General features: G+C 38.1%; 2 protein-coding genes across 2 annotated transcripts; one reads left to right on the top strand and one right to left on the bottom strand.

The window, feature by feature from the left end:
- Positions 1 to 1,997: 1,997 nt before the first annotated feature.
- On the top strand, positions 1,998 to 3,576 carry LOC118334976 (eotaxin-like). The gene is made up of 3 exons (XM_035671124.1): positions 1,998 to 2,266; positions 2,357 to 2,471; positions 3,070 to 3,576. Exons 1-3 carry the CDS (start codon positions 2,200 to 2,202, stop codon positions 3,329 to 3,331), a joined length of 444 nt encoding a protein of 147 aa, XP_035527017.1. The 5' UTR covers positions 1,998 to 2,199; the 3' UTR covers positions 3,332 to 3,576.
- Positions 3,577 to 18,997: 15,421 nt separating this feature from the next.
- Positions 18,998 to 20,833, bottom strand: LOC118334780 (C-C motif chemokine 26-like). The gene is made up of 4 exons (XM_035670844.1): positions 20,728 to 20,833; positions 20,506 to 20,623; positions 19,661 to 19,738; positions 18,998 to 19,536 (listed from the first exon to the last, which is right to left on the bottom strand). Exons 1-4 carry the CDS (start codon positions 20,807 to 20,809, stop codon positions 19,392 to 19,394), a joined length of 423 nt encoding a protein of 140 aa, XP_035526737.1. The 5' UTR covers positions 20,810 to 20,833; the 3' UTR covers positions 18,998 to 19,391.
- Positions 20,834 to 25,740: the final 4,907 nt, after the last annotated feature.

Raw genomic sequence — 25,740 nt, 5'->3', positions numbered from 1 at the left:
CTGGTAGTTCAAGTGAGGTGTAAAAATAAAACTGGCTTGTCTCCATTCAAAACTACCGTCTCTTTCATCAAAGGCTGCTCATGTTAAATTTAGACAGAGCTATGTAGGTAATTATGTTAGGTCGCCGAACTCTAAATACTAATTAGGGCTGATACTGCTATTGATATGTGTTTTTTATAACATAAACACTTAATATAATATATAATAACTGTGACCAAGACATACTGAGCTAGCTATTTTATAGTTGAAAGCTAAACCTGACAGTGCTCTTTGGAGGACAAACTATGTAACTAAGCTAGGTTAGTATTGCCATCATTATTTATGGGTCAACGTGATAATACAATAAGCTAAATCTGTAATAAGTTAAATTAACATATCCAGAAATTAAAGGACCAGTTTGTAGGATTTAGTGGCAATGAAGTTGCAGATTGCAACAATTTGAAGAAAGAAACATGGCAGTTCAACATGGCGGCCCTACTCTCACTGTAGATAAAAAACGCTGGTTCTAACCCTTAGTGTTTGTGTTTTCGCTACCTTAGGTCATTATACACTAATGAAAATATACCTATGAATATCATATTCCATTTCTGCCAATGGATCCCTTTTAAATGTTAAACACTGGACCTTTAAGCACAGTGAAATGAATGGTTGGCGAGCTACTGTGGCTGCTGAGCACTAACATGTTAGCTAGCTGGTAACATTCTCATACTAGCCAGCCCATTAGCTATCTTGGCTAAAGCAACAGTCATTTTTGTGGAGCAGTTTATATAAAATTAAATGGTGCAACACAGCTAATGATATGTGATATGATAACTTGCTCCATTTTGGAAAGGTCAAAGGTCAGCACTGTCACTTGCAGATTTGTTTATTTTTGTTTCGGCGAGCAAAGCTACTAATCACAGTAATGCCATTGAAACAAATTTGTCTAGGGTGGATATTTCCTAATTCATTCAGGACCACTTTTGTCAAAATAACTTTATTTCCAAATGTTATATTTAACGGTATGGCTCTGTTCTAGGACCTCCTTGCCCTTCCACATGCATACGTGGAAAACATTAAGACAAGGAAAGCAGCAGCAAACACCCACAGTGTACAGAACAGAGCAAGCATCAATGGCAACAGAAATGATTTGATTAAATCAGATACAGCAAAAAAAGGAGAAGCTGGGGTGGAGGTGGTTTGCAAAGCGACTTGCAGAGGAAGCAGCAAAGATAGGCAGGCTAAAGTGGCTTAAATAAGGCGACCTGAATGATATTTGCCAATTGGATGCTTGGAGGGAATCAGCTGAGCCATCAGCTGATGTGTGTTTAGGATTAGCTGTGATCAGCTAATGTAGCTGGAGAGATGAGCCTGACTTTGTGGCCTGCCTGGACTAACTGTGCTTAATTGGTAAATGCTGATGTGAAACAAGTAAGCTGCAACAAGCCTAACTCTCAGGAAGGTGTCAACTGTCTCAACACACCCAGGCAGTCTCTGGAAAGACCCAAAAACTCAACTGTGTTTGTGTATTATGGAATTTCAAGGTTCAAAGTTCAAGTTGTGTTATTTTGAGTTAAACATGTATTTCTGATAAGAACATGTAATTTGCATATCATCCTTCACAACTGATTAAGAAATTTCCCCAGACCTAATCTAACATAAAATGCGTTGCTGCTTTCAGCTACTCTCAGTGACTTTTAATGTAGCTGCAACTTGTGGCTTTCACATTGTGTGTAAAGGAAAGTGTATCTTTGTGTGTATGTGTACACTATGAGTAGTAGTGTGAGCATTTGTGCTTTTGAATGATGCTACTTGTACTTTGTATACTGTGGGCAGGAATGTGGTGAAGGGTCCGTTTGTCATCTTTGGCTTGTGAAAAATGAACTCATTATTTCCTTTCCCCCCTGTGTGGCCACAGTGACAATTCTCCACTATGACGGGTTAGGGGTGTGATGGGGGAGAAGCGGAAGGGCTTGTGTTTTATAAAAGCCATGATCAACACTTGAACGATCAGAAAGGCAGAGAGAACTTTGCTAATCAGAAAACCACGAATATACACACCATAAATGCGGTGTGAGCAAACGTGGCTTCATTCAGTACTTCTAACTACTCGAGGAAGCAGCAAATTATTTTTCTGTGTGTGATTCAGATCATATACGTTTGTTCTGAGAACTACTACGTTCAGCCATAGAAGGACAAAGCCAAGGGATAATTTTGAAGATGAGAGTCAGCCTGGTGTTATCCGCTCTTCTCTGCTTCACCACATGGATGAGCATGGTCCACGCAAGTGAGTACCACAAAAAAGTACAGGACTTTCGATTGAGTGTTTGACAGGGTAAAATGAAGGGTACTTAATCTTTCTTTCTCTCTTGTTTAGCCCATGGACCAGTGTCAGACTGTTGTATCGGGTGGTCCAACACCAGAGTCCAACTTGACCGAATTGTGAATTATACCGTTCAGTCTGAAGGCGTCTGTCCAATCACAGCCATAAAGTAAGTGGTCCTGCATACTGTAAAGAATTAAGCCATATCTCAACTTAGATGTAGGTTAGGTTCACCCAAATCACGAAAGAAAATCACAAAACAAACACATTTCCTCATTATGCCTAGTGGTAAGTAGCCAGGCAGACAGATCAGTATGTGTCTGTAAGATTCCTGCCACCACAATAGGGGAATTTAAAGAGAATTTAATTTTTGCTGTTAAGAGCAGTGGAAATTTATATATTGAAAATTCAACAGGAACATCTCTTTTCAGAAAGTGTCCCCGACATTCTGGATAATCCAAAACCTTAACTGTCAACAGTTTTCATTGGAACAACTTTTCACTGGAAAAGAGTCCCTATGGATTATTCAGAGTAACAGGGACCCTTTCTGCAAAAGAGACACTGCTGTTGAATTCTTAAAAATGTTTTTAGTACATTGAGCTTAGATATTTTAAAACCAATCTAATCAATCATGCATAGCTAGATTCCACTAAACGTAATAAGGATAGTGTTTGAACATGAATAAACTATCTCTTTAAGAAGTTATTTGTAAAAACAATGTTTAAAAAAGCATTGCAATGCCATTAACAGATCACAATCAATTGCAGATTTCACACAAAGCTTGGAAAGACACTTTGCTCCGACCCGAGCAGTCCCTGGGCAAAAAGAGCCATTAAGAAGGTGGACGGGGAAAAAAAAAAAAGTGGATTGCAAGAGTTGGGACAAAATGAAGACAGAACAACAAGGGACATTACACCAGCAATGTCCACCACATCAAAAAAGGCACCACAGAAGAAAGGTAGAAATGGAAGGAGACGACTGAGGAAAAGGTCCAGGAAAGGGAAGAAGTTGCTGAGCAAACGTATCTGAGGAATTACAAGACAAATAAAAGCTACCAAATATTACTGTTTCCTATTGGACTTGTCCCGCTATATTGCATCAATAGTAAACAAACCCAAAGCAAACAAGCTTTATATATTATTGTACTGATGATTAAATATTCAATATATATTTAAAATATATGTTAACCGTAACTTGTTGTCAAAATGTGTGTATTTCAATCAAAGAGCAAAGATGTTGACCTTTTTCATTTAGTTGCCAATAAAATGTTTTTGTGCAAATTGTGTGTTTGTGTTATGAACAAATGAAACATACTTTCTATTTTTGGCATTTTGCTATATTTTGGACAGTGACAGTACAGAGTGATGGGAAGGGAAAACATGCAGCAAGGGCCTGGGGCCGTATTTGAAACTGTGTTTAAGGTCTCAGCCTTCATATGTGGCACATGCTCTATTTGGTGAGCTACCAGGTGCCACCCAGAACTGGTATGTTGTAATTATGTTGACGCAAACATACAAGAAATTTGATTCCCAGAAGCACTCACTTCCCAGAAGTGTTTACACTCATTGTACAAATAACAAATGTACAGGAAGGAAACCAACATAGACTGCTAAACAGCAACATCTACTCTAGACAAAGGTGAACCTTAAACTGTTATGTGCAATAAGTAGGTATAAACACTTACAATGAGCCTCTTATATCTACAGACACTGATGTTCCATGTTGAACTGCCATGTTTCTACAGTAGCCCATAACGTTACCATAGTTTCTCCGTTTCACTTGGAAGGGGAGGGTGAAGTGAGGGAGTTGCTATCTACTGCTACACTGCTATATGCCACTAAATTTTACACACTGGACTGGATAAATTGTATACTTTATACACCTTGGTCAGGTTAGTAGCTTTACCGTGCAAGTAATGTGGAAGGCAGGTATAATAACATGGCTGACTTTTTGTATAATAAGTGATATGTGCATCTATTGCACAGCATGCTGTATTTGTTACACTATGACACTATTTTATATCTAACAAAAACACTGTTGTTTTGACATTGGTCATTTAAGGGTTGTTTCACATAAACTGTAATGAGATATCACATGACTGGTCTCACTGTTTGAGACTGTGATGGCAATCTGGTTCTGGTGTCAGGGGTCTGCAATGATTTCCCTGGCTGTCTCCTTACCTGGGATGTGTAGATGTTCTGGAACTGCACAAACGGGTCAGTATCAACGAAGTGCTGACTGTCCGTCGCAGCCTGCCTTCGTCTCTTTCGGTGCCCTATCCAAACCAGACTCTGATGGATGAGTAGAGAACAGACTTTTTGGTTATTTATCATGCAGGTACACTGAAAAATGCTGTACACTCTTAATTAATCAAGAATCAAGCTTATCAAGCATTATCAAATTTAAAATCAAATATGTAATACACACACAACACATCGTTTCAAGTACTGTGACGCACACAAAATACCACAGAAACCTTACTCAATGTGAAAGTCAAAAACATCACAGCACACAGAGCAATGAGCAAATTGAGCTAATATAAATTAAGCACTCAAAGATATATTATTACATAATATTTACTATATTTTATTCTATATACTATACTATAATTCACAGTACTTTTACTCTAATAGATAATGGATCTGAGAAAAAAGGCCACAATACCTGTAGGCATTATAGCAAACGTAATAATAATAATGATATTTATTAAATCTTTTCTCTTTTCAGCCAAAAATAAAGATATTTAAAGATAGAATATTTAAGATGCAAACTAGAAAAACATAATCATTACACATAAACAGTTAAAAAGTACAGATGGCTTGTGCATTTGTGTCTGGAGTTTAATAGGAGTGTGGTAGATGATGGTGATATTGTGATATTATTGCCTTTCTGTTTCAGGAGTGTGTTTGGTTTTACTTGAAACTGTGAGGCGACCATGCCACCATAACCACCACATCCTGAATGCTCAGTTGAGCATGTGTTCGTGTGTGTGTGAGTGCATGTTTGTGGTTGCCTATTTCAGAAGCAGAGTATTATTTAGACGGTTTCCTCTCTTCTAAGAAAATTAAACACGATGTGACAAAAACCTGTTATGTAATACTGAACATGTATGCATACCTACATACAAGTCACTAATCAAAATGTTTGTATTATTGATAAATTATTATTTAGAATTTTAAAAGGTGCCACTTGAATCTACAGATAACTATAACTGGACGCTCCAGTTTTCATTGATTCAGTGGAGCATTTTTCAGCTCATTGTTTTGAATTTACAGCCAATATCTTTAATGTTTTGGTTCCCTCTCACTGTTTTCATCTACCCAGCCACATCGGGCATCTGTATTTTTCAGGAGTTTGTTTAGACCCAAACTGAGCTAAATATTACACTGATGTTCATCAGGTGGTCAGAAACACAATAATGTTGCTCTTTGTTTACCTGTTTAGCATATTAACTTTATGAGGTGATAATATGTCAATGCAGTGTTCATGGCTTGTTTTGATGCCCCAAAGATGCCAAAAATAATCAATTAATGGAGGAGATTTAGTGCAATTAATGCAAAGAAAAACCTTCCATGGAATCTGCCATGTGTGACCACCATGTTTCTACAGTAGCCTGAAAGGGACAAACCAAATGCTGGCACTAAATGGGGGCTTAATTGGAAGGGGAGGGTGAAGTGAGCGACTTGCGATCTCCAACTCTGAACGTGGGAAATTGTGACTCAAAAGGGTCAGTTCAGGGCGCCCGGTTAGCTCAGTGGGTAAAGCTGGCGACCCATGTACCGAGACTTTCTGTGTGTGTTGTACATGCGTGTTTATTGGAGAGGTGTTTTGTGGTTAACACATCAGGAGGAAAGTGCAGTTCCTCAGACAGAACATCAGACATCAGGCATAGGAAGATATTCATTGTCTTACCACCACAGCTAGACATACACACCTACACCCCTCACCCCCACCCCCAACCTCCCCACAAACACACACGCACACACACATACATAGCATATGTGAATATTTCCACCCCTTATGTCCCGTGTGTATGAATAATACTCCGTAGCTGTTGTGACTGCAGCCATGTGAAGTACATGTAGATGGCAGAAACAAAGCAGAACTGAACAATCCTTTCCAAACACTGATAGTTTCCAAATCAACAGATGTTGGACTTTCATCTCAATATACAACTGTATACAGTGCTGTATGATTGAATGACACAATCATGGCCCTATGTTGACACTATACATAGCCTTGTCGAGACCAGAGCTCAAGTGTTAACACCCGTAGGTTATATCACCCTCAAGCACATGTGCAATAGTATAGCACTTGTATTTAATCACAGCCTAAGTTGTAACTTACTTTTGCATTCATATGTTCAGCCGCTCAGTCATATTAGTGGCAACAATGGTGGGCCATTAGTTTAGATGAGGGGTGGGGAAAACCCATTGCACTGTGGTTCGAGAAAACGTTGCACCAACCTCAAACTATCTCCACTCTCAGCCCCTGAAACCTCCCCCAGCTGTTGCACATTCACCGAGCTGTACTTTCTCTTTCCGCCCACGCATAGTAAACAACAGTTTGTTTCATACCTTTTTTTTTTTTTTATCACACATCATTGTGTTAGCTATACCAAATGATGGAAACATCTCAACTAAAAGCCCCAAAGCTTCCACATGGTCAGTGTGAAGCCCACCATATCTTACCATCATAGTGAGGGCAGATGGAACATGGCAGTCACCAGAAAAGTGAAAATTACTAAGCACTGTGAGTAACTCACCCATGATCTTGAAGATGAGGTTAGAGTAGACTTTTGATTAAAGTTAATTTTGTGTTGGGGTTGACATTTTATTTAGAGGCTTTAAGTATGTTTCACGAGAGTGCCATTTAAAGGTTGTGTGTGGTTAGAGAGCAGCTCTGAGAGCACTGAGTGTCAAAGATTTGACTTAACAGCTGGTGAGACTGTTCAACAATGTGTCAGAAAGTAAAAAAAAAAACACATATATCCAACATCATTTACTTAAGTACTGTATATACTGTACATCAGCTTTATGTACTGGGATTCACATAAACACCTTGTAATGCAACACCATAAACTGCATTTACATAAACATTACCACAGAGTTCAGTACACATTCTCAGTACAAGTCAACATTATAAGCTTTATAAAGGAAATGCTTCATATATTGTATATAATCAACATTTAACATTAAAGACATGGGTTTACAGCATTTCACAGAGGACATGGAGACACGTTTTGAAACGATCAGGCATTATTACATTAAAGACGTGGAGCAGGGGAAGAGCAAACCACACTGCACTTCTTCTATTGTTGGTATGACCTCTAAAAGAATATTGTTCTGGGCAGCGGTGGAATATAACACTTACATAGTACAGTGATGTAGTGCATTTGCTCAAGTACTAAATGTAAGTACAAATATAACATTTTACATACAAAAACATGGACTTATATATGACGCAATGTTATTAAATTAAATTTATATAAAAAATAATATATATATATATATTATAATATATATATTGTAAGTATTTAAAATAGTTACAATTAGCTTACTTGTGCTAATTAATAAACTAATAATTATTCAATAGTGTGACACTCACACGAGAATTCACACTTACAGGTACGTATTGGTGACAATACTCAAATACTTTTACTGATGTAATATTTTCAAAGCAGCAATTTTAGGAGTATTTTTACAGTCTGGTAATACTTTTTGCTGTAGTAAAGGCTCTGAATACTTCCTTCACCACTGGCTCTGTGCTCACTTTCTTATAATCCTACTGGAATTTTTTGGACCCTCTGCAAGAATCTCAAGAATCTCAAGAATCTCTGCCATCTTTAACCCAACTAAGAGTACGCTGCTCATAGACACAACTACGTTACCATGGTAAATATCTCTGTTTTGCAGTCTTTCTGTGGAAATGCAATACATAATGAAATGAGATAAGGACATGAGAAGAGAGTATTTCTAGACGCTGAGATACAGATTGTTTCTATTTTCTATGCACGCACTTAGACAACTCAGAATCTATAAAAAACAATATATATATTATATATAATATAAATATATATATAGAGAGAGATAGACAGATAGATACACACACTGCACCTTTAAAGGAGTATTGTGACTATTTTTATTAATGTCAGTATCATTGTACAATGAAAATAACACATTATTCAAATATTTACATTCATACAAAATATCAAATAAACATTATTGAATTGTACATAAAATAGGCAAATGTGTATCATTTAAGTTCACTAAAATGAGGTATGGAATTTGCAAAAATTATACAAAAACATTCAAAGTCTGTGGAACTCAATCAGTAGAAGAACAATTAAGAGCTTTTCAATTTTAATTCAATAGTGCGTTTGTGTGCAGGTGTCAGTGATTATGTATTTCTTTTATGTTGGATATTCCAGTTCTTTCCATCTAGGTAGGCCATGCTGGTCAGTGTCCACGTTTTTTGGGGGTCAGAGCAGATTCTCTTTCCCTTCAGCGTGGTAAATCTATTAAAAATCACAACACAGAAAGTACACATTCAATACCACATTGCAACATTTTTGAAGAGAAGATAATAAAAAAAATGTATCTGAGTATAGAGTTACTTAAATATTGGTATTAAAAGGTCCAAGGACATGTAATGAGAAATGATGCACACAAATCCAACATTGAACAGATCGGATGACTTACACAACTGCGTGTATCGGGCATGCTGATTGATTCTGTTTGTAATAAGTCTTCAGCTGGTCTCGGTGGACCTGAGTAGTTGAAATAATTCGGCAACAGGTGCTTATCCCACCTTTGAAAAAAAAAAAGAAAAAAGTCCATTATTGTCATTATCTTTTCCAAAATTGAACAAGAAATAATACATATCATATATATATAATATATATATACTACTATTACAAATATATATATATATATATATATTACATAAATGAACAAAACACACACACATAAACATTGTCATAATGCTCTTACCTTGAGCTGAGGCTGTGGACACCATCATAGTGGCAAGGAGGAGGGAGACAAAGGCGAGACTTGTCATTGCGTGTCTGTGGCTAAAGCAGATATGATGTGTAGTCTACACTGCAAGCCCCTTTTTAAACCTACCAACACAGCCAACACATTCATTTATGCTACTTGCAAGTTGAGCATGCAGCACCCACAGATACGCACACGGCCGGAAAGTAGAGTACATATTTCCTCCTACAGCAGCTCACCAGTGCGGTCCTGGCCCCTCCACTCAGTCATCAGTGGTGGTCTGAGGGTGTCGATACATTTTCCACTGCAGAAGGAAGTGGGGCTTGCATATAGTATTTTAAAATTTACAAGTCAAATTATGATATGGAAATTCCTGTACCTGTACTTTTACCTGTGTCAAAGAATATACAACACTTGATCTTGATCATTATGGTCAGTCAAAATGATCAGTGATCATCCCAATGGTCAGCATATCTCTGCCTCAATACATTAATTTAAAGGGATTTAACCACGTTTGTTGGCACTTTTCTACACAGACCAGTTTTCCACATACTTTTTAGCTTGCTACCAGCATCATATTCTTTGTTTGTTAGGTTTGGTACAAATATAAGTAGATGAACTGAGAATGTGCTGCACACGTAGAACCTGGAAAACTTGACGAATCTTAAAACAAGACACACACACAAAGGAAAAGCTTTTTATGTAACTATAAAGGTCAGGGTTCATTCCTACAGTACAAGTATATCATCAGCCTACCTTACTAACACAGTAGCTTTCTACTGTTAGGTTTTTGAGGTGAATTGAAACGCTGGTGCACTCATTTCTACAACCACAGTGCATGAAGGGGGAGAAAACACATGCTCTTGTGCTGGTGTCACAGCATTTGCTAGCACCTGTGGTTATACTACAAACACAGATGCACATATATATATGGGGTCACTAAAACATGTTGTGCTGTTCCACTGAAACCCACGTGGTTATTGGCTACCTGTTCTTTTTAATGCATGTTGCAGTTCAGGTCATCCCATGTGGTTCCTACAGTAATCAATAAACACAGATAAATCACACAAATTCTCAACACAGCATCAGGTTGACAGGGAGCCATATTCTTTAAAAAACAAACAACTAATCAGTCTCTATAATAATTGTATATGTAACAACTTTTTACACCAAAGCATGAAGATGAAAAGTCATTTTGAAATACAAGTATGTAACCTCCATACATTTTACAAGGAATAGTTTATATTACATGGTTGCAGTCTTCCCGACTGTCCAACAGAGGGCGCTAACTAACTCAGTGGAAGCGAAGAAAACGTTCTAGATGGATGCAAGTTAGCTAAAAGAGTAAAAGATGACATTTTATTTAACTTATGATGTCAAAGTTAACCAGGACTAAGGGTGTTGTGTTTTGGGATACAGTGGTTCACTGAATGAGGATAAAAATGTCTCGTGTTTTTAGTGAAAATGTATCTGGTGAGTATTTTTCTATGCTAATTTTAGCTTACCACAATGTTAGCTAAGTATGTGAGTTAGTTAGTGTTAATGTAAAGCTAGGTCTATTTCCATGACTGAAAAAAGGCTAATAGCAGATGCAAAACCCTGCTTTTTTAAGATAATAATAATTTTGCTCTCAGGATTGACTGTCTGTGGCCTGTTAGATTAATCATAGCCCTTTTTAATGCTGGCACATGCTGCAAATAAAAGGGTTATGAGACAACAAGGGCAATATTCAGTGAGTAAAACTGAACTTACTTACTGTGTATCGTGCCTTATGTAGGTTGTGTTTCATGGTGAAACTGACCAACACTACATGAAGTATGGACACAGATCAACCCAAGATTTAGACTTTCACACGATGGATTCCAGGTAATCTTTAAAAACTGCACGTGGCCACTAAAATTATTTACAGTTGTGCAATAAACTGAAATAAAAGCTACTGACTTCATTGAAATGAAAGTACAACTGAATTTAAACGGCCTGTATCGTGGTAATAAGAGGGTGGACATAGTTTGATATTTGAACGGGGACTGGTATATGTCATTTAAAGACCTATATTTTTTTATTTCATTGAAGAAATTTTAAAATATGTGAAGGGTAAATTAAATTAAGGTACATTCTTGTGACTTTCATAAGAGAAATTACAGCAACTGTCAGACATTCAAATGCCCAAAACAACATTATGACCTCAATCTGCAGCTCCCCTCAGCTTTACGGAGCTTTATCGTGAGTTTCGGCTAGTTGTTTAGCTGTGCAGCCTGCACGTTTACTGTTTTGGTTAACTCGCCAGACTAACTAGCTGGTGAACATAATGGAACACGTAGCAACTAAAGAACCAGATATCTTTATCAGAAGTCCAAAAAATGGTGAAATTAGTGAATATTGGAAATTCATCAGGTGGACACCTGACTGCAGCCGAATGCAAATGTTGCCCTGTAACTGCTGGATGTTTAAATAAGCAGCAGTTTTCTAACAGTTTTACCATGTCTACTTAAATACAGAGGGGTTGAAAATTAGAGGGAAAACCTGAATAAATGAGTGGAGAAACATAACAAATGCAGATGCTTCCACTCTGGCTCACCGCATAAGCAATTGGTTTTGATTGAAGATTGCAAGACGCAAATATCTAGTGTCTGTGAAAGAGGGTTTAGTCATAGACTGCTTAACTGGCTGAACTGTGACTTCAGTGACATTTGCACTGGTATGCAGATATGGTCTTGTGAGTCATCCATATCCTGGGGGCTAAGTGGTCAAGTGCATGTATGGTGTAGAACGGTACAAGCCTGCCTACTTGACTCCTACAGTAAGTGGATCCAGTGGCTCTGTTGTGCTGTGGGAGGGATTTTGCTGGCTTGGTTTGGGTCCACTTGTCCCCTTGAAGGGAAGTGGTCACTGCAAATCAATAAAAAGTTGTTCTGAGTGATCACCTTTATCCTATGATGGAAAATTTCTATCCTGAGTGGTCTCTTCCAACCATTGAACACCTATGGAAGATTTTGGACTGACATGTTCCACCACCATCATCAAAACCAGAGACTTGTAGAATCAATGCTGAGGCGCTCTGAAGCCGTTTTCGCTGCCCAAAAAAATCATTGTCATTGCAGCTTTATCCAAGTAGCAGTGACATATCAGAATAACAGTGATAGGAATTGCTTTTATAATGGTCATAAACTGTTTTTAAAGACACTTACACAACTTATAAAGAGTTGCTTTTTTGTAAGGAAAAGAGAGTTGTTGTATCACTGTCATCCTTGTTGTACTTTGATAGCAATGTTTAAAGAGTGTAATTAACCTCCAACATATTTCCGTACATTGCCGGTTTGTATAAAGACAGCAGAGAGAGAGTGGGTCATGTTCGCTTTTGAGAGAGATGAGATGAGTATCTATCTTTTATTCAAATCAGATAAAGCTATGGAAATGCTTAACAGAATATTTTCTAGCATAATGCAGATCATAACATCACATGCAACAAATGCTGTAGCAAAATTAGATTATATTTATAAAGATAGAAAAGTCAACACAATACTAGAATTAAGAATTCAGCTCTCCATGTCCTGCATGTCTCTGTAGAAGTTATCATATAGTCAATAAGCACTGAAGGAGCTGTTGCTGTAAGGTGATTTTTTTAATGGGTCCGTTAAGTTTAGTGGACTCTATCCTGTCCTTCCGCCTGTTATTATGACTTACTAATATATCCCCTAGTTGTGCTGCAGAGTGCTGAGGTCTGCAGGGTAATGATTCACTCTTTTTTCCACAAGATTGTTGCACCAAGTATTGTACTATTGTTCTATCACTTGGCAGTAAGCTGGAGCCCTTAAAGATGAAGATAATGAGAGAAAGCATGAGCCATTGAGTCTGCCTGGATTGTTGAATTTGATAAGTCCTCATTCAACAGTTATAGTCCTAACTGCCTTCACGTAAATTAAAAAACTTATGAATGAGGTGCATGAAAATGGAAAACTTTTTTTTCAATTCACCATTCAGAAAGTGCGTTTCACAAGTGTATCTTTATTTTAGTGAAGCTAATCACACTGCTTAAGCTTCCTTCCTCATTTTGATCATCACTTCTGCTTTTTATTGACAAGGAATTTCAGTGTTTTAATCAGAAACACCATATCCAGTAAAGTCATGCCCTCATAATGCAATATCAGCTAACACAGCTTACAGTCCACTGTATAAAGCTATGTTTTATTTTTTATGTGCAGTTTTTTATATTATTATATCATGTAAATATTAAGTCACTGATGATTTTCTGAAGAATGGAAGCATATGCCATTCTTCATTTTGAATTCCAAATGTGATTATGTTATCATCAAGCACATTAATTACACATAAAGTAAAAATAGTCATTATGCAGCAAATGCAACATTTGAAATGGCAAAGGTGAGGATGATGAGGAAATGCAGCGTCTGGGTCAGTGCTGATTGTCTGAATCATAGTACTGTTTGAGAGGTTGATAACGCTTGTTGATTGATAACAATGACAGTGATTTCTTCGACCAGGTGCTGAGATTTATGGATGTTAAAACTATATTTCACAATAATGGATTGTCTTTTTTCTTACAAGGAATATTTGCAGACACCACGTTCAACTCTGCAAGCTTCTGCAAAACAAAATAAAAATACTGTAGTGTTTTTCCAAGATGACAGCAGGGCATGGGCTTTCTCAAGAAATTAAGCTTTTTTGGATCAAGGGAAACATACTGAGAAAGTCTGAGATCACGAGTTCTGCTTTTTTTCAAGGACTATTTATTGCTTTGAAAACTCAGCGAAACAATCCTCAGGTTGCTGCCATGTTGATGCCATTTATCACTGTGAATTAACTTTTTTTATTCCTCTGCACCGACAACACCCGTATTATGTTTGGGAGGGAAAAAAGGTCATCGTGACCTGAAATGAGGTTGTTAGTATTAATTTACGAATGAATTGGCCGATTCCAGATTTCACACATGTCGACTGGGGCGACACAATGAGTAAACAATAACTAGCACAGGACAGTCTTTCATCTGCCTTTCTCATTCTGCCTCATTCTGAATTCCAAGCGCCGGGACGTTATTGGAGTCATGTAAACTACAAACACCATATAGTTAATGATTATCCTGTGAGTGAGTGAGTTTCACCCACAGCTCATAGAGACGCTTTGTATCTAAACATTCAAGAAGAAAACAAAGCACCACTTTTTAGCTATACTATACTATTGATTCTTATGCACCAAGGCAAATTCCTCGTATGTGTAAACTTACCTGGCAATAAACCCGATTCTGATTTAGATTTTGATTCTGATTCTGATCTTTACACATTAATCATGTACGTGCCTGTTTAGCGAATACATCTATGATAATCCTTCATTAATCAGTTCAAAAATGTATAGTCACTGAAATCATACATATGTAAGTTAAAAAATGTAACAACTTCCATTTAGCTGAAAAAACTTTACACCCGTTACATAATATATATAGAGTATATATTATGTGACACTTGGCTGATTGGCAGATACAGCTGCAAGTCACTAATTCTTGAATTTATTCATTGAAATCTCTGTCCTGAGGTTGAAATACTGTTTGTGTGGTAAAGTAGGCTTCATACCATTATTGTTGTACTCTTGTGAGTGGAGGTGAGGTGCCAGAGACTTGTTGGTGCAGATGAGTTCCAGTAATACAATTCAAACAGGTCATTTTGTGCAGGGCAGTATGACCATAAGTTTGTATCACAGTATTTTGTAAGATTCTGACTGGGCCTTTATATAGGTTTATAGTGTTTAAAAACTTGGATGAAGAAGAAACACTTCTTCATAAAGAAGGTTTCAGGAGACCTTGATGACTTATGCAGCAGAGGAATTTTTGACGCTCGAGGAGAATAAGATGAGCAAAACAAGTAAAGCACGGTCCAAAGGTTACCTCCTGTCGAGGGATATTTAACACAACAACAAACCTAGACCCACAAGATCTACTAGTGTCCCAAATATGGTCATAACAACGCATAAAGGAGACAGTCTGTCTGTCTGTTAGATTTTTCTGTTGGTGTTTAACCATATCAGCTGATCTAGTCTAGTCAGCCAAACAGTCAGAGAGGATGCCAAAGGAACAAAGAAGGTTTGTAGATGACTTCAAAGTGGCATGGGGAGCATTATAACATTTCTGTCTACCATAAAGAAGGAAAATTCCAGAATGTAAACAATTTTTATTGTGCAAACGGCTATGTTTGTATGCTAACAACTTTAACACAGATTACTTTTCAAAACCAAATATTTTAAAATAGACATAAAATAATATAAATTGACATAAAATACTCTACTGTACTACTATACTGTATTCAAAGTGATGTTTCTTAAATGTTACACAGGAAACAAAGCTTTTACAGCAGAAACCATGCAGTATATCACCCAGCATTACTGGTCATAGATGGAGGTTACTTATATATAGCATTAATGCAAAACATTCAAAATGTATGAATCATTATTTAAAGAATATAAAAGCTAGACAGAGCAAATTAATTCGCTTTTTTAACCAACTTGTGTCTTGTGGGATGTAACTGGCAGCTTTGTTTCACTGGCAAGGAATCTGATTATTACTCTTTTTGGCAGTTACTTCACTGGCAGCTTTGTATTAAGCTGCAAGTAAACTGAAGGAACCCTTCCCCACTTATTTTGTGGTAAATCAGATATTCAGTATATCAAGGAATACATTTCTACTTGCAAAGTAAGTTTGATCTTTATACTGAATTATCTGAATTGTCTAAATCTAAGCTCCCCTCAAACAAGTTGAGACTTGTAACTAGAGCATGCAAGGACAAATGACCAAATTTGGGTGGAGGATGCTCGGAAATTTGCGGTGGAAAGCCTTAGGTTCTCCTTCCTTCCCCTTTTGTGCTCCTGCACTGACAATTACAGCCAGCACCAGAGAAAGAGGAGGGACAGAGAGAAAAATGTGACACATTGGGTAGAGTGACCAGCACATGATGTTGCCTTACATTATTGCTGTAATCAGCAGGATTTATACCTAAATGCAATCATTTGAAATAGTTAACTAGCCAGGTTAATAAAAAAACAACACTGTTAATACAGTATAATATGAATACCCATCCATACATTGTATGTACATGTATTTATCCATTGTCTATTCTTACCATACTTAGTGGAGTGCATTGAAGTATGCATTGTGTGGGAAGCTGGGAACACCCTGGACCTGATGCCATCATTTATAGAAAGCTTGATACATAAGCTAGCTTTCCTTTTAAATGTAGCGCATATTCAAAAAAAAAAATATTTAAATACACAAAAGAAAATATTGCATGCTTCCATCCACTACTGTTATTCGATTATTAGGAGTTGGTCAATTAAGATAAACAGCTGGTTGCACTAATCTTCCAGTAAGGTGCCATTAAACCACTGCAAAAGCATAGGCTGCAACAAGATGACGTAATTAAACTAGCGCCAGTCAAACCTAAAATGGCTATAAGCGGTGCAGCATTTATGTTTGTTTCGTGTATTCATTTTAGGAATGTTACAATTTCCTTATCACTCCACAAAAGTCACATGCTTCTAAGTCTGGTTCTGTTGCACGGTGTTGCATCACAGATTATTTTGAATTGTTGGCATTTCAAACTGAATTAGATTAACCTGCTGGAAATCCACTATATTAGAAGATTAAGGCAGTTTTATTAGTTTGTTATTAATGTATTTAATTAAATTATCAAAAGTAATAGAAAAACTAATAAAAGGGAGTCCTTAGGAATGTCCATCATATCAGTACATTTCTGAGTCAGCTCAGTCAATGTCATGATGAAATCACAAAAAAGGAAATGACTGATTACAGCGTCACCCAAGTGCGTCCTTTCCCCCACCCTAAATCCCACACACACTATGAAGAAAGTCCTAAGAGACAGTTCATCCGGTCAGTTTGTCCTAGTTCCTCTTTTCATCGTATAAAACCCGAAGGTCTGGTCCAAGAGATCAGTCATCTCCATCTGCCAGATCAAACAATTATCTCTTTTGCAAAGAACCTCTGGAACATCTCCCACAATAACCATGCAGCTGTGCATCAGAAGACTGGCATGCTTGGCTCTCCTGGTCGGGGTTCTTGCAATGGCAGCAACAGCTTCTGGTAAGTTGCCTCTCAGAGATCCTGCATCATATTACACTGCTAGCCTGCTTCAGGACAGCTAGAGTCCACATAAGAACTTTGACCCTGCTATGCACATTTGAACAATGAAAGAGATGTATGCTCATAACAACCAATCCTTGCTTGTTTCTGTAAAAAACAGAAATAAAGGTAGCCAAGTGCTGCACTGAGGTTAGTGTCAAGAACGTCAGTTCCACCATCTTGGGCTACAGAATCCAGAGGAAGAATCTCCCATGTGTCCGCGCTGTCATGTAAGAATCACCTTCTTATTTTATTTAACAGAGAGTGATAATCTTACCTGTTACACAGTTGACAATCCAAGTTCTCGGTTCGGAGATTGTGATTGATCTTTTCTTTTTTATTCCACCCAGATTTGAGACCACAGAGGGAGAAGTCTGCAGCCACTGGAAACAGGACTGGGTGTTTACCAAGATCATGGAGCTAGAGTAAGTAGGCCTTTGTCATCCCAGTCATTCTCCAGTATTGACCATCTTTGCTAGTTGGCTGCCTCAGACATTACGTATTACCTATGCTCAGGGACAGCATAAACTGTTATTTAAACAATTTCTTCTTTGTGTGTTTTACAGGCAGGCCCGCAAAGCAAAGAGTGCTACTACTGCTTCTACCACTTCTGCAAGCCCTTAGAAAGCACCACTCACCCCCATGAATGTCTATAGCCAATTGCGCCGCATTAAGTTAAAATATTTAAAATGCTTTAAAATGCTTTTTTATGTTATTCTGTACTATTTAATATTTATTCCATGTCCTATTTATTTGTGTTTCCTTAAATTTTCCTGTCTATTTAGTTAAAATAAGGCTAACAGAGATCCATAATGATTATGTCCAAAATGTCTGTTGTTTGCTGCAAACTAAATAAATGTTCTTGTCCTCTATCCATACATCTCGTTGTATATATTGTATATATATTGGTTGATATTGGAAATAAAAGGTAGCTGTGCTTATCAAATTACCATCAAGACAGCATGATGAAGCTGACAGAGGCAGTTGTTTAACAGATCAATTCTGCCATCTAGTGGGGAAATGACAGTTTGGATGAGAGGAGCGTGTCATTGAGGGAGTCACCTTGTCTGCCTGGAGCCCCAACCCCTTGGGGTGCTGATCTGAAATAGCACAAGAGACTGCCTCCCTGTCAGTCATCTCATGCATTTGCATTAGCCTAGGGGGGAGTGGGAGCAGGACAGTTTACCGAAAAGTTTTCAGGCACCTTCCAGCAGTTGGCTGGCAGCATCCTTTTCTGAGTACACCGGGTACATGTCACGCCACTAAAATGCACACCACACACACGAAACAGAAGTCTACTCACAAGTTTGCACAAATTTTGGGCCTTATTCATGTATGTTTGGAAAATAAACCTTTTAATGATGTTAGGAGATTTTCCCATCGAGAGTCACATTATTATGTACTTAATAATTATGTTACTTAATTATGTTATACGATTGGTTTAAGCACCAACTGCTCTTTAATCAGTATTAAAATACATTTTAACACTAAGTTAGCCATGGCTTACATGACACTTCAGTGAGACACTGTTGTAGTTTGATGAAATAAATATGAACAACAATGTTGGAGTACTGTGAAGTCAATTTATTGATTTATGAGAACTGGCATATTTAGCACATTAACTTGATTAAACATAGCAGGGAATGAAACAGCATAGCCACACACAAAAAAAACAATAGTAAACATTTGCTAAGTGGCTAAGCACATAATCTACATCAATAGTCTCAAAGCTGTTCTTCTATGGTTCTCCTTAAGTCACGATTAAAAGGAGTATTAGGATGCTGCATATGTTGAGGCAAGTAAAAGTAATTATCATTTCTTTGCTTTTTCATAGATAATATTCCCAACATGGCTGGATTACAGAAGGTTCAATTTCTCTAAAACATTATCTAAAATGAGCATTTCTATAGCACAAATTATTTAGTTCCAAATCTCTGAGGCCGCAACCTGATTTTTGTTAATAGAAACTTTCAGTGATATTTTGGAAGGCTTCTGTGGTACTGGAGAAAGAGCCACTTCCGTCGTTAAATGTAGGGTTTACGCTTTTCTTCTGAGTTTCACCTGCAGCAGAGCCAGGCTTGGACATCTTCTTCAGCTTTGAACTATAAAGAAGAGAAGAGTTTTCACTCACAATACCAAAAACAATGTTCACACGCAAAGCAGGTCCTGATTTTAAGGTCTAAACTGAAACTGATTAATATTTAAAAGTGAGTAGGAGTGTCATACCTGAGTAATTCCAGAATATTCCTCACCCACGCATCCTTCCGAGTTGCACATATTTCGTTCTTCTTAGACGTGTAGAAACTACAACATTGAGACATTGACACATAATTTGGCACAGTTAGAGAGCACTATATTGAAGTTCAGTGTATGAGTGGATAGTATAGGTATAATATTTTGATAGTGGTGCCTATTTGATACCCGAGTTCCAGTAACAATACTAAAACAATGCTTTTTTGATGACTGATTTTGAGGAATACAATGACAAAAACATTTCTTATTTTAACAGAATGAGACAAGTTTACCAAATGCAGTGTTTCATGTTGTCTTACAACAAAATGTAGCCTTAAATACTCTTAAATTATTTGATTTATGTAATGAAATATCTGATAAAAAAGAGAGCAGGACTAAGTGTCTGACCAAGTATTCAATGCCTGCTATCAGTACTTGACACTAATTGACAAAAAAGTAGAGTTGAGATTTGTTACACGCCACTATTGTGTAATTAGATTTTGTCAATCTTATAGACTAGACAGCTTGTGTACAAGTAAGTTGTAAACATAATTAATTGAGATATGGAGTAGACCAAACAGATGGCTGTTCAGAGTTATGAAATCAAGACAGTTTTGAGAGTAAAATTTTGTGGTGGACTAGATCAAATGGCTTATTTTATGGCAATAAATTCTGCAGAAACAACATGCTTTTTACTAAACACATTTTAATTAATGGAATCATTTTGTCTTCATGAGCCCTCTCATAAAAGTTTGATATGTTATGACAATAATATTCAAATAGCTCAGATTGGGACTGGCAGGATTGGAGTTTTATGGTTCTGTCGTAAAGACTCTTACATGATCGCTTCCATGCGGCAGTTTTCCCTGGTGGTTTGTTCTCTGTAGCCCTTTATACGCTCGAAGGGTATTGGCTTCCTATTGTATCTCATGCAACAGGCTTTGCCCATGCGAGGACCTATTTCACACAAACACACACAGACACCACATTATGAACTGATCACCTGATGTAATTTTGACTGTATTTTAAACTTCAAGGCAAATCTGATCAAATAAACTTACGGGCAGCTGGGGCTGGAATGATGAGGCTCAGTATGATGCAGAGGAGAGCGGTTGTCACGGTGAGCATACCTGTCGGAGTCATGTTGACAGTGCAAAGAACCAGCAGAGAACAATACATATATCTGCAGTTATATATATACTTATGGTGCTTTTTTTTTGGTAACCTGTGGCTCCCAAATTGAGGACAGGAAGCCCACTATTGCATCATGGCAGCTGAAGTTGCAGACATTGCACTTTGATCACAAATTAAATTTCTACCGTACCATTTCGCAACACCTACATTTATTTATGTGGGCACATGGGCCTCTGGAACTGGTGCACTGATGCTTTCGGTTCATGTTGTCTCCTTGGGCTCTCATCTATATTTATGCTTTCTGGGTTAATAATCATGCTACAGCACAGCAGATTCTAATCGTTAAACATTCTTCGCTTCATTTAGATTTCTCCCAAGCTACAGTATTTTGCCGCATATTTAGTTCACAGTGCATGTGCGTGCATAATTAGACTTAAATGGGATTTGTTACACAAATTATCACCTTTACTTGGTCATATTTTCTAGTGTTGACACTAGAAAATATTAGACGACTGTAATATTAATTGTCATAATTTGACATTGTAGTTTAAAGTTGGAGTCCGGATGTTTCACATGATCAGCAATCTTGAGATTGTTTTGTGGTAAGAACTGATGGGGTATGAGAGGCTTGTCAAAACCCCCCCTCCTCGTTAGCATGACCTATTTAGTCCACAGAAAGCTGACAACTCCAAATCTAGCTCAGCTGACCTAGATAGGCACAACATCTTCAAGTTGTAAACTCTCTATAGCGTAGTGTACATCTCAAAAACTACACGTACAAGCTCTAAATGACTAGTAAAATACTGTGAAAGCAACATGAATGAATTCATGAATGCTGTACAGTCAACACAAGTTTTCTGTTACGCCATTTACGCTACACACAGTATGTGGTTTATTTTTGCCAGGCGATAAGAAAACACTAAAACTAAACTTTGGCAACTCGTTTTCTTTGTACAATATAGTGAATATTGAGTTTTGAGAAATAAAGTGTGACGGTCACTAATATTATTAATGCCACTGTAGCTGACGGGGATTCAGTGTGTCTTTCTCAGGGGCACTTCAGAAATGCAGATGCTTGCTGTCATAGTATGGAGGCCGTGCTGCCTCCATGAGCCTAAATCTCCCCCCATGCACTGTAGCTGTGATTAATAGGTGCGTATATGCCAGAAATTAGTTGTTTTTTCTTCTCCTGCTCCCACAGACATTAACTGAGAGGATAATGTTAAGAATGTGTGTCTATGGGAATAACTGTCATAAGGAAACACACCCTGGTATTTGTAGTATTTCTTTTGTGCTGCCAGATTAGAATATTTAAGTCTTCAGTATTGTTATTAAGCCTATATCGTTGCACTTCAGTAATGTTTTTGTCTGTTAGTGCCTAGACACCACCTTGTCTGATCTGTTAAGCTAAAATTAGCTTTGACTGTCCTGAGCTTTGACATTTCGTGACAGTTTCAGAAATCATGACTCATTGTGTTCTTCGTGATGAGTTGCCCAACTTGTGCCCTCCTTGAAACCCTCCTCTGTCTTCCCACTTGGCAGTCAGGCCCACACATCTCAGTTTAGCACGTCACACAAACTCATGCCACTTTGATGAACAGCAGTTTTTGCTACCTTTACCCATAGGGGGGCAGTGTTGGAATGGGTCACTGATGGATGTCAAGCAACACATGATAAATGGATGTGAAGTGAATGTCCCACACAACCTGAATATCTCAAACTGTAGTTTAAGATGATGTCAGCACTGCTATACAACAAAGTCATTCAGCAACAGAGAAGCAGTAAATATAACAGAAAAAAGTGACACTTTGGGAGTCACCCAAACATCCTTCCCCTCAACTAATACGATTTCATTTCACAAGATCAGGGGCAGTTTATATCCTGGCTTATAATTCATCCTCTTTCTGTGTGTTTGTGCATATGTTCGTGCAACCTATTGTGACTGCTGATAAAGGGAAAAGTAACGTGATAAACCGGACAATCGTCTGATTTGACAGCCTAATCCCCACTAATCCTCCGTAAAACACAGCCTCTTATTGTCATCCTGTCTTCCTCGATGAAACACGCAGACACACGCTCTCCTGTTATGTTACAACTCTACTGTGAATGATTATTCTCATTATTGATTCATTTATGGTTTGTTTGTTTTATACGATGAATAGTTTTAGAGCTGATGAATAGATGACCAGACTATTAAATAATAATTAACGTAATTTTAAATAATTTTGATCATCTATTAATCCTTTATGTAATTTTTAAGCATATTCCAGAAATTCCGTTTCAGCTTCTTCAATGTGAAGATACGCTGCTTCTCTTTCTTTTATATTACTGAATATTGGATGTTTTTTGGACTGTTGGTCCAGAGAAGCAAAACAAGCTGTTTTAAAATGTCATCTGGGAAAATAATTGTCAGATTAAACAATGAAGAAAATAGTCATCAGTTGCAGCCCTAAATCATTCAGTCCAAAAAATGTTCTATGTGAACAATGTATATCAAGTTACCTCAGTTTTTCAGTTTACAATGCTTTGTAAAAGAGAAAAACAGCAAAAACAGCAAATACTCTGAGAAGCTATTTACAGAAAATGTTTATTATTTCAGAATGAGTTAAAGCAATAATTGTTTTTGTGTTTTTGTTTTTTTTTGGCCACTTAACAAGCTGTAAACACAACATAGACAAATTATCAACTTGATCTGCTAACGTGTTAGCAAGTTAGCAAACACTTTCCTATCACAAATTCAGCAGATGCAGAGCCTCAGTAGCTTTCATTCAAAATGCTCCGTAGAGCTGAGGGGAACCGCAGAGTTGGGTGATGATTCTCTGTTGGTGCGTAACTTTGACAGACTCCTTTCAAATCGGACTTTTCCCCATTGTTAATAATGAAATATTGATTAGTGCAGCTTGAACAGTTAATCCCTTATCAAAATAACCATGTTAATATTCTGTTTTCTAAATGATCCATTAAGCACAAGCAACTTACAGCCTCCTCTCCTCCTGCATCTTTACACAAGCTGCCACTTCATGATCAAAGGCAAACTTGTATTGCAATAACATTTTCTTATTATGCTGTTACTGCAAAATTTTGGCCAGTATGTTTGCTTGAGGGTGGGTGTGAAACAGACTTTATCTCCTCCTGGGCCCCCTCTCCTTCCTCTTTTCGGACTCATACTGCTGGACGGAGGGCAAGAAAAAAGGGAAGGGGAGGAGAGAGTAGGGGGGGAGGGTAAAGAGAGGGGGTCACCATTGAGTTGTCCACCCACACAAGGCCCCCTCTTGTCACCTGCGTGGGCTTGGGCCAAAAGAAAGGCAAGGATGCGCGCACACACACATAGGCACACACACAAAAAGAACAAAAACAAATGCTTTCTAACCCTAAATGTCAAATGTGGCAAAGGAGCTTGGGATAAAAGCGTTTTAAATTAGCAAGAAACTTCCTCAAAACTACAGAAAGGGTCATTGTCAGTATCCTTAAAAGCACTTCACAACAGAGGAGAGTTTACGCAGCGAGGAAGGCGGCAGAGAGATGAAAAATCTCTCAGAGCACTTGGCTGTGGCATGATCTTCAAAAAATGTTTGTCATAATTAGCGTTGTTCCAGACTGTCAGACCCGCGAGGCATGGAAAACAATGCGCTCTTCAATATTTTATTGAGGAGTTATGGTAAATTACTTGATGTATAATTATGTGAGCCCAGCAGATTCTGTCCTCACCGTCTCCTCCTACATCCCATCTGCCCTGTGTGTCCAGAGTGTGGGTGACTGAAGTAGCTGCGGGGGGGATGAGGAATTATTGTGGAAAATTATAAGAAAACTTGTGATGTAACAGTCTGAGTTGCACTTCTGCTGTTCAAACTGACACTGTAACATCCACGGCCTCCAACAGAATGAGTAGTAGAAGACGAAAAGAGGGGAAAATATAGAATTAAAGGACCTCTGTGACATTAGGAAGCGCCCAGAGGTATCTTAGTCTGGCAGAGCTTACTCCTGGCCAGGGAGACTCCGGAGGATACAGTGAGCCAGAAGAGGTGAGGAGAACAGAGGGAAAGAGTGTTAGAGTGGTAGAAAGAGAAGTATTTTTAGGGTGGTCTGTTATCTGTGGAGACGAGGGCGAGTGGTATCATAGCCGGGTCACATCGCTGAGGGGGGAAACAGCCTGGGCTCTCCGCCGAGACGGCAGATAAGGAGGCACAGAACAATGAGCTCTCTCTCTGTCTCACAAACACACACAAAGACACAGATATACACTCTAGTAACCATGACCACATCCACAGGAAGACACGCTGCAGCTTCACTCTCCCACATCCTCTCACAGATACTTAGAAACCCTCAGACATGTTAAAAGATCATGGCAGCATGGAGGCTCAGCGCTCCACAGGTGACCTGAGAGTCTGTTATTGCTCCTTTGACTGACAGACTAAACTAACATCATCGTAAAATCTCTACACTCAACAGTTTGTCTCCGTCCTTCTTGTGCTCTCTCTCGCTCTCTTTTTTCTATCTCTCCTCCATTGTCGCCCTCTTAAGATGTAAATGCCAGCCGAACAGATGGATGGAGAGAACATCTCATCACTCTGACACCGTGTTTATGCAACCACACGCAAACATGCCACACAAACATACTGCGCATACACACACACACATATAGGCAAGATGTTGACGGAGATTTCCTCAATCATCAAAGTGAGTACATGAGACACAGCACACACACACACTTTAGGTTTTTTGATGAAACCTTCTGTTTGCTTCTTCCTTTGTTTATACTGAACACACACGTGCATAAACATGGACGCACAGCCACACGCATACACACATGAATTGAGTAATTCGCCAGACTAGCAGCTGTTACGGAGAGAACTGGGTACTAACGAAAACGCCTCTGACATGCTAATGACGCTTTGTCGACCCGAGGAGTTCAACCAGACACACTCACACTGTACAGATTT

Source organism: Morone saxatilis, unplaced genomic scaffold, assembly GCF_004916995.1.
Source record: "Morone saxatilis isolate NCDOM2014 unplaced genomic scaffold, NCSU_SB_2.0 Contig23, whole genome shotgun sequence".
Taxonomy (NCBI): Eukaryota; Metazoa; Chordata; class Actinopteri; family Moronidae; genus Morone; species Morone saxatilis.
Note: the sequence above shows the minus strand (reverse complement) of the source record. Positions and strands in the feature narration are given on the sequence as shown.

Excerpts from the sequence above, each read along its gene's own strand:
- LOC118334976 (XM_035671124.1), top strand. The coding sequence starts at position 2,200 with ATGAGAGTCAGCCTGGTGTTATCCGCTCTTCTCTGCTTCACCACATGG. Across the intron at positions 2,267-2,356 it reads GATGAGCATGGTCCACGCAA|CCCATGGACCAGTGTCAGAC; the intron begins GTGAGTACCACA and ends TCTCTTGTTTAG. Across the intron at positions 2,472-3,069 it reads TGTCCAATCACAGCCATAAA|ATTTCACACAAAGCTTGGAA; the intron begins GTAAGTGGTCCT and ends AATCAATTGCAG.
- LOC118334780 (XM_035670844.1), bottom strand. The coding sequence starts at position 20,809 with ATGACTCCGACAGGTATGCTCACCGTGACAACCGCTCTCCTCTGCATC. Across the intron at positions 20,624-20,727 it reads CATTCCAGCCCCAGCTGCCC|GTCCTCGCATGGGCAAAGCC; the intron begins GTAAGTTTATTT and ends TGTGTGAAATAG. Across the intron at positions 19,537-19,660 it reads AATATTCTGGAATTACTCAG|TTCAAAGCTGAAGAAGATGT; the intron begins GTATGACACTCC and ends TCTTCTTTATAG.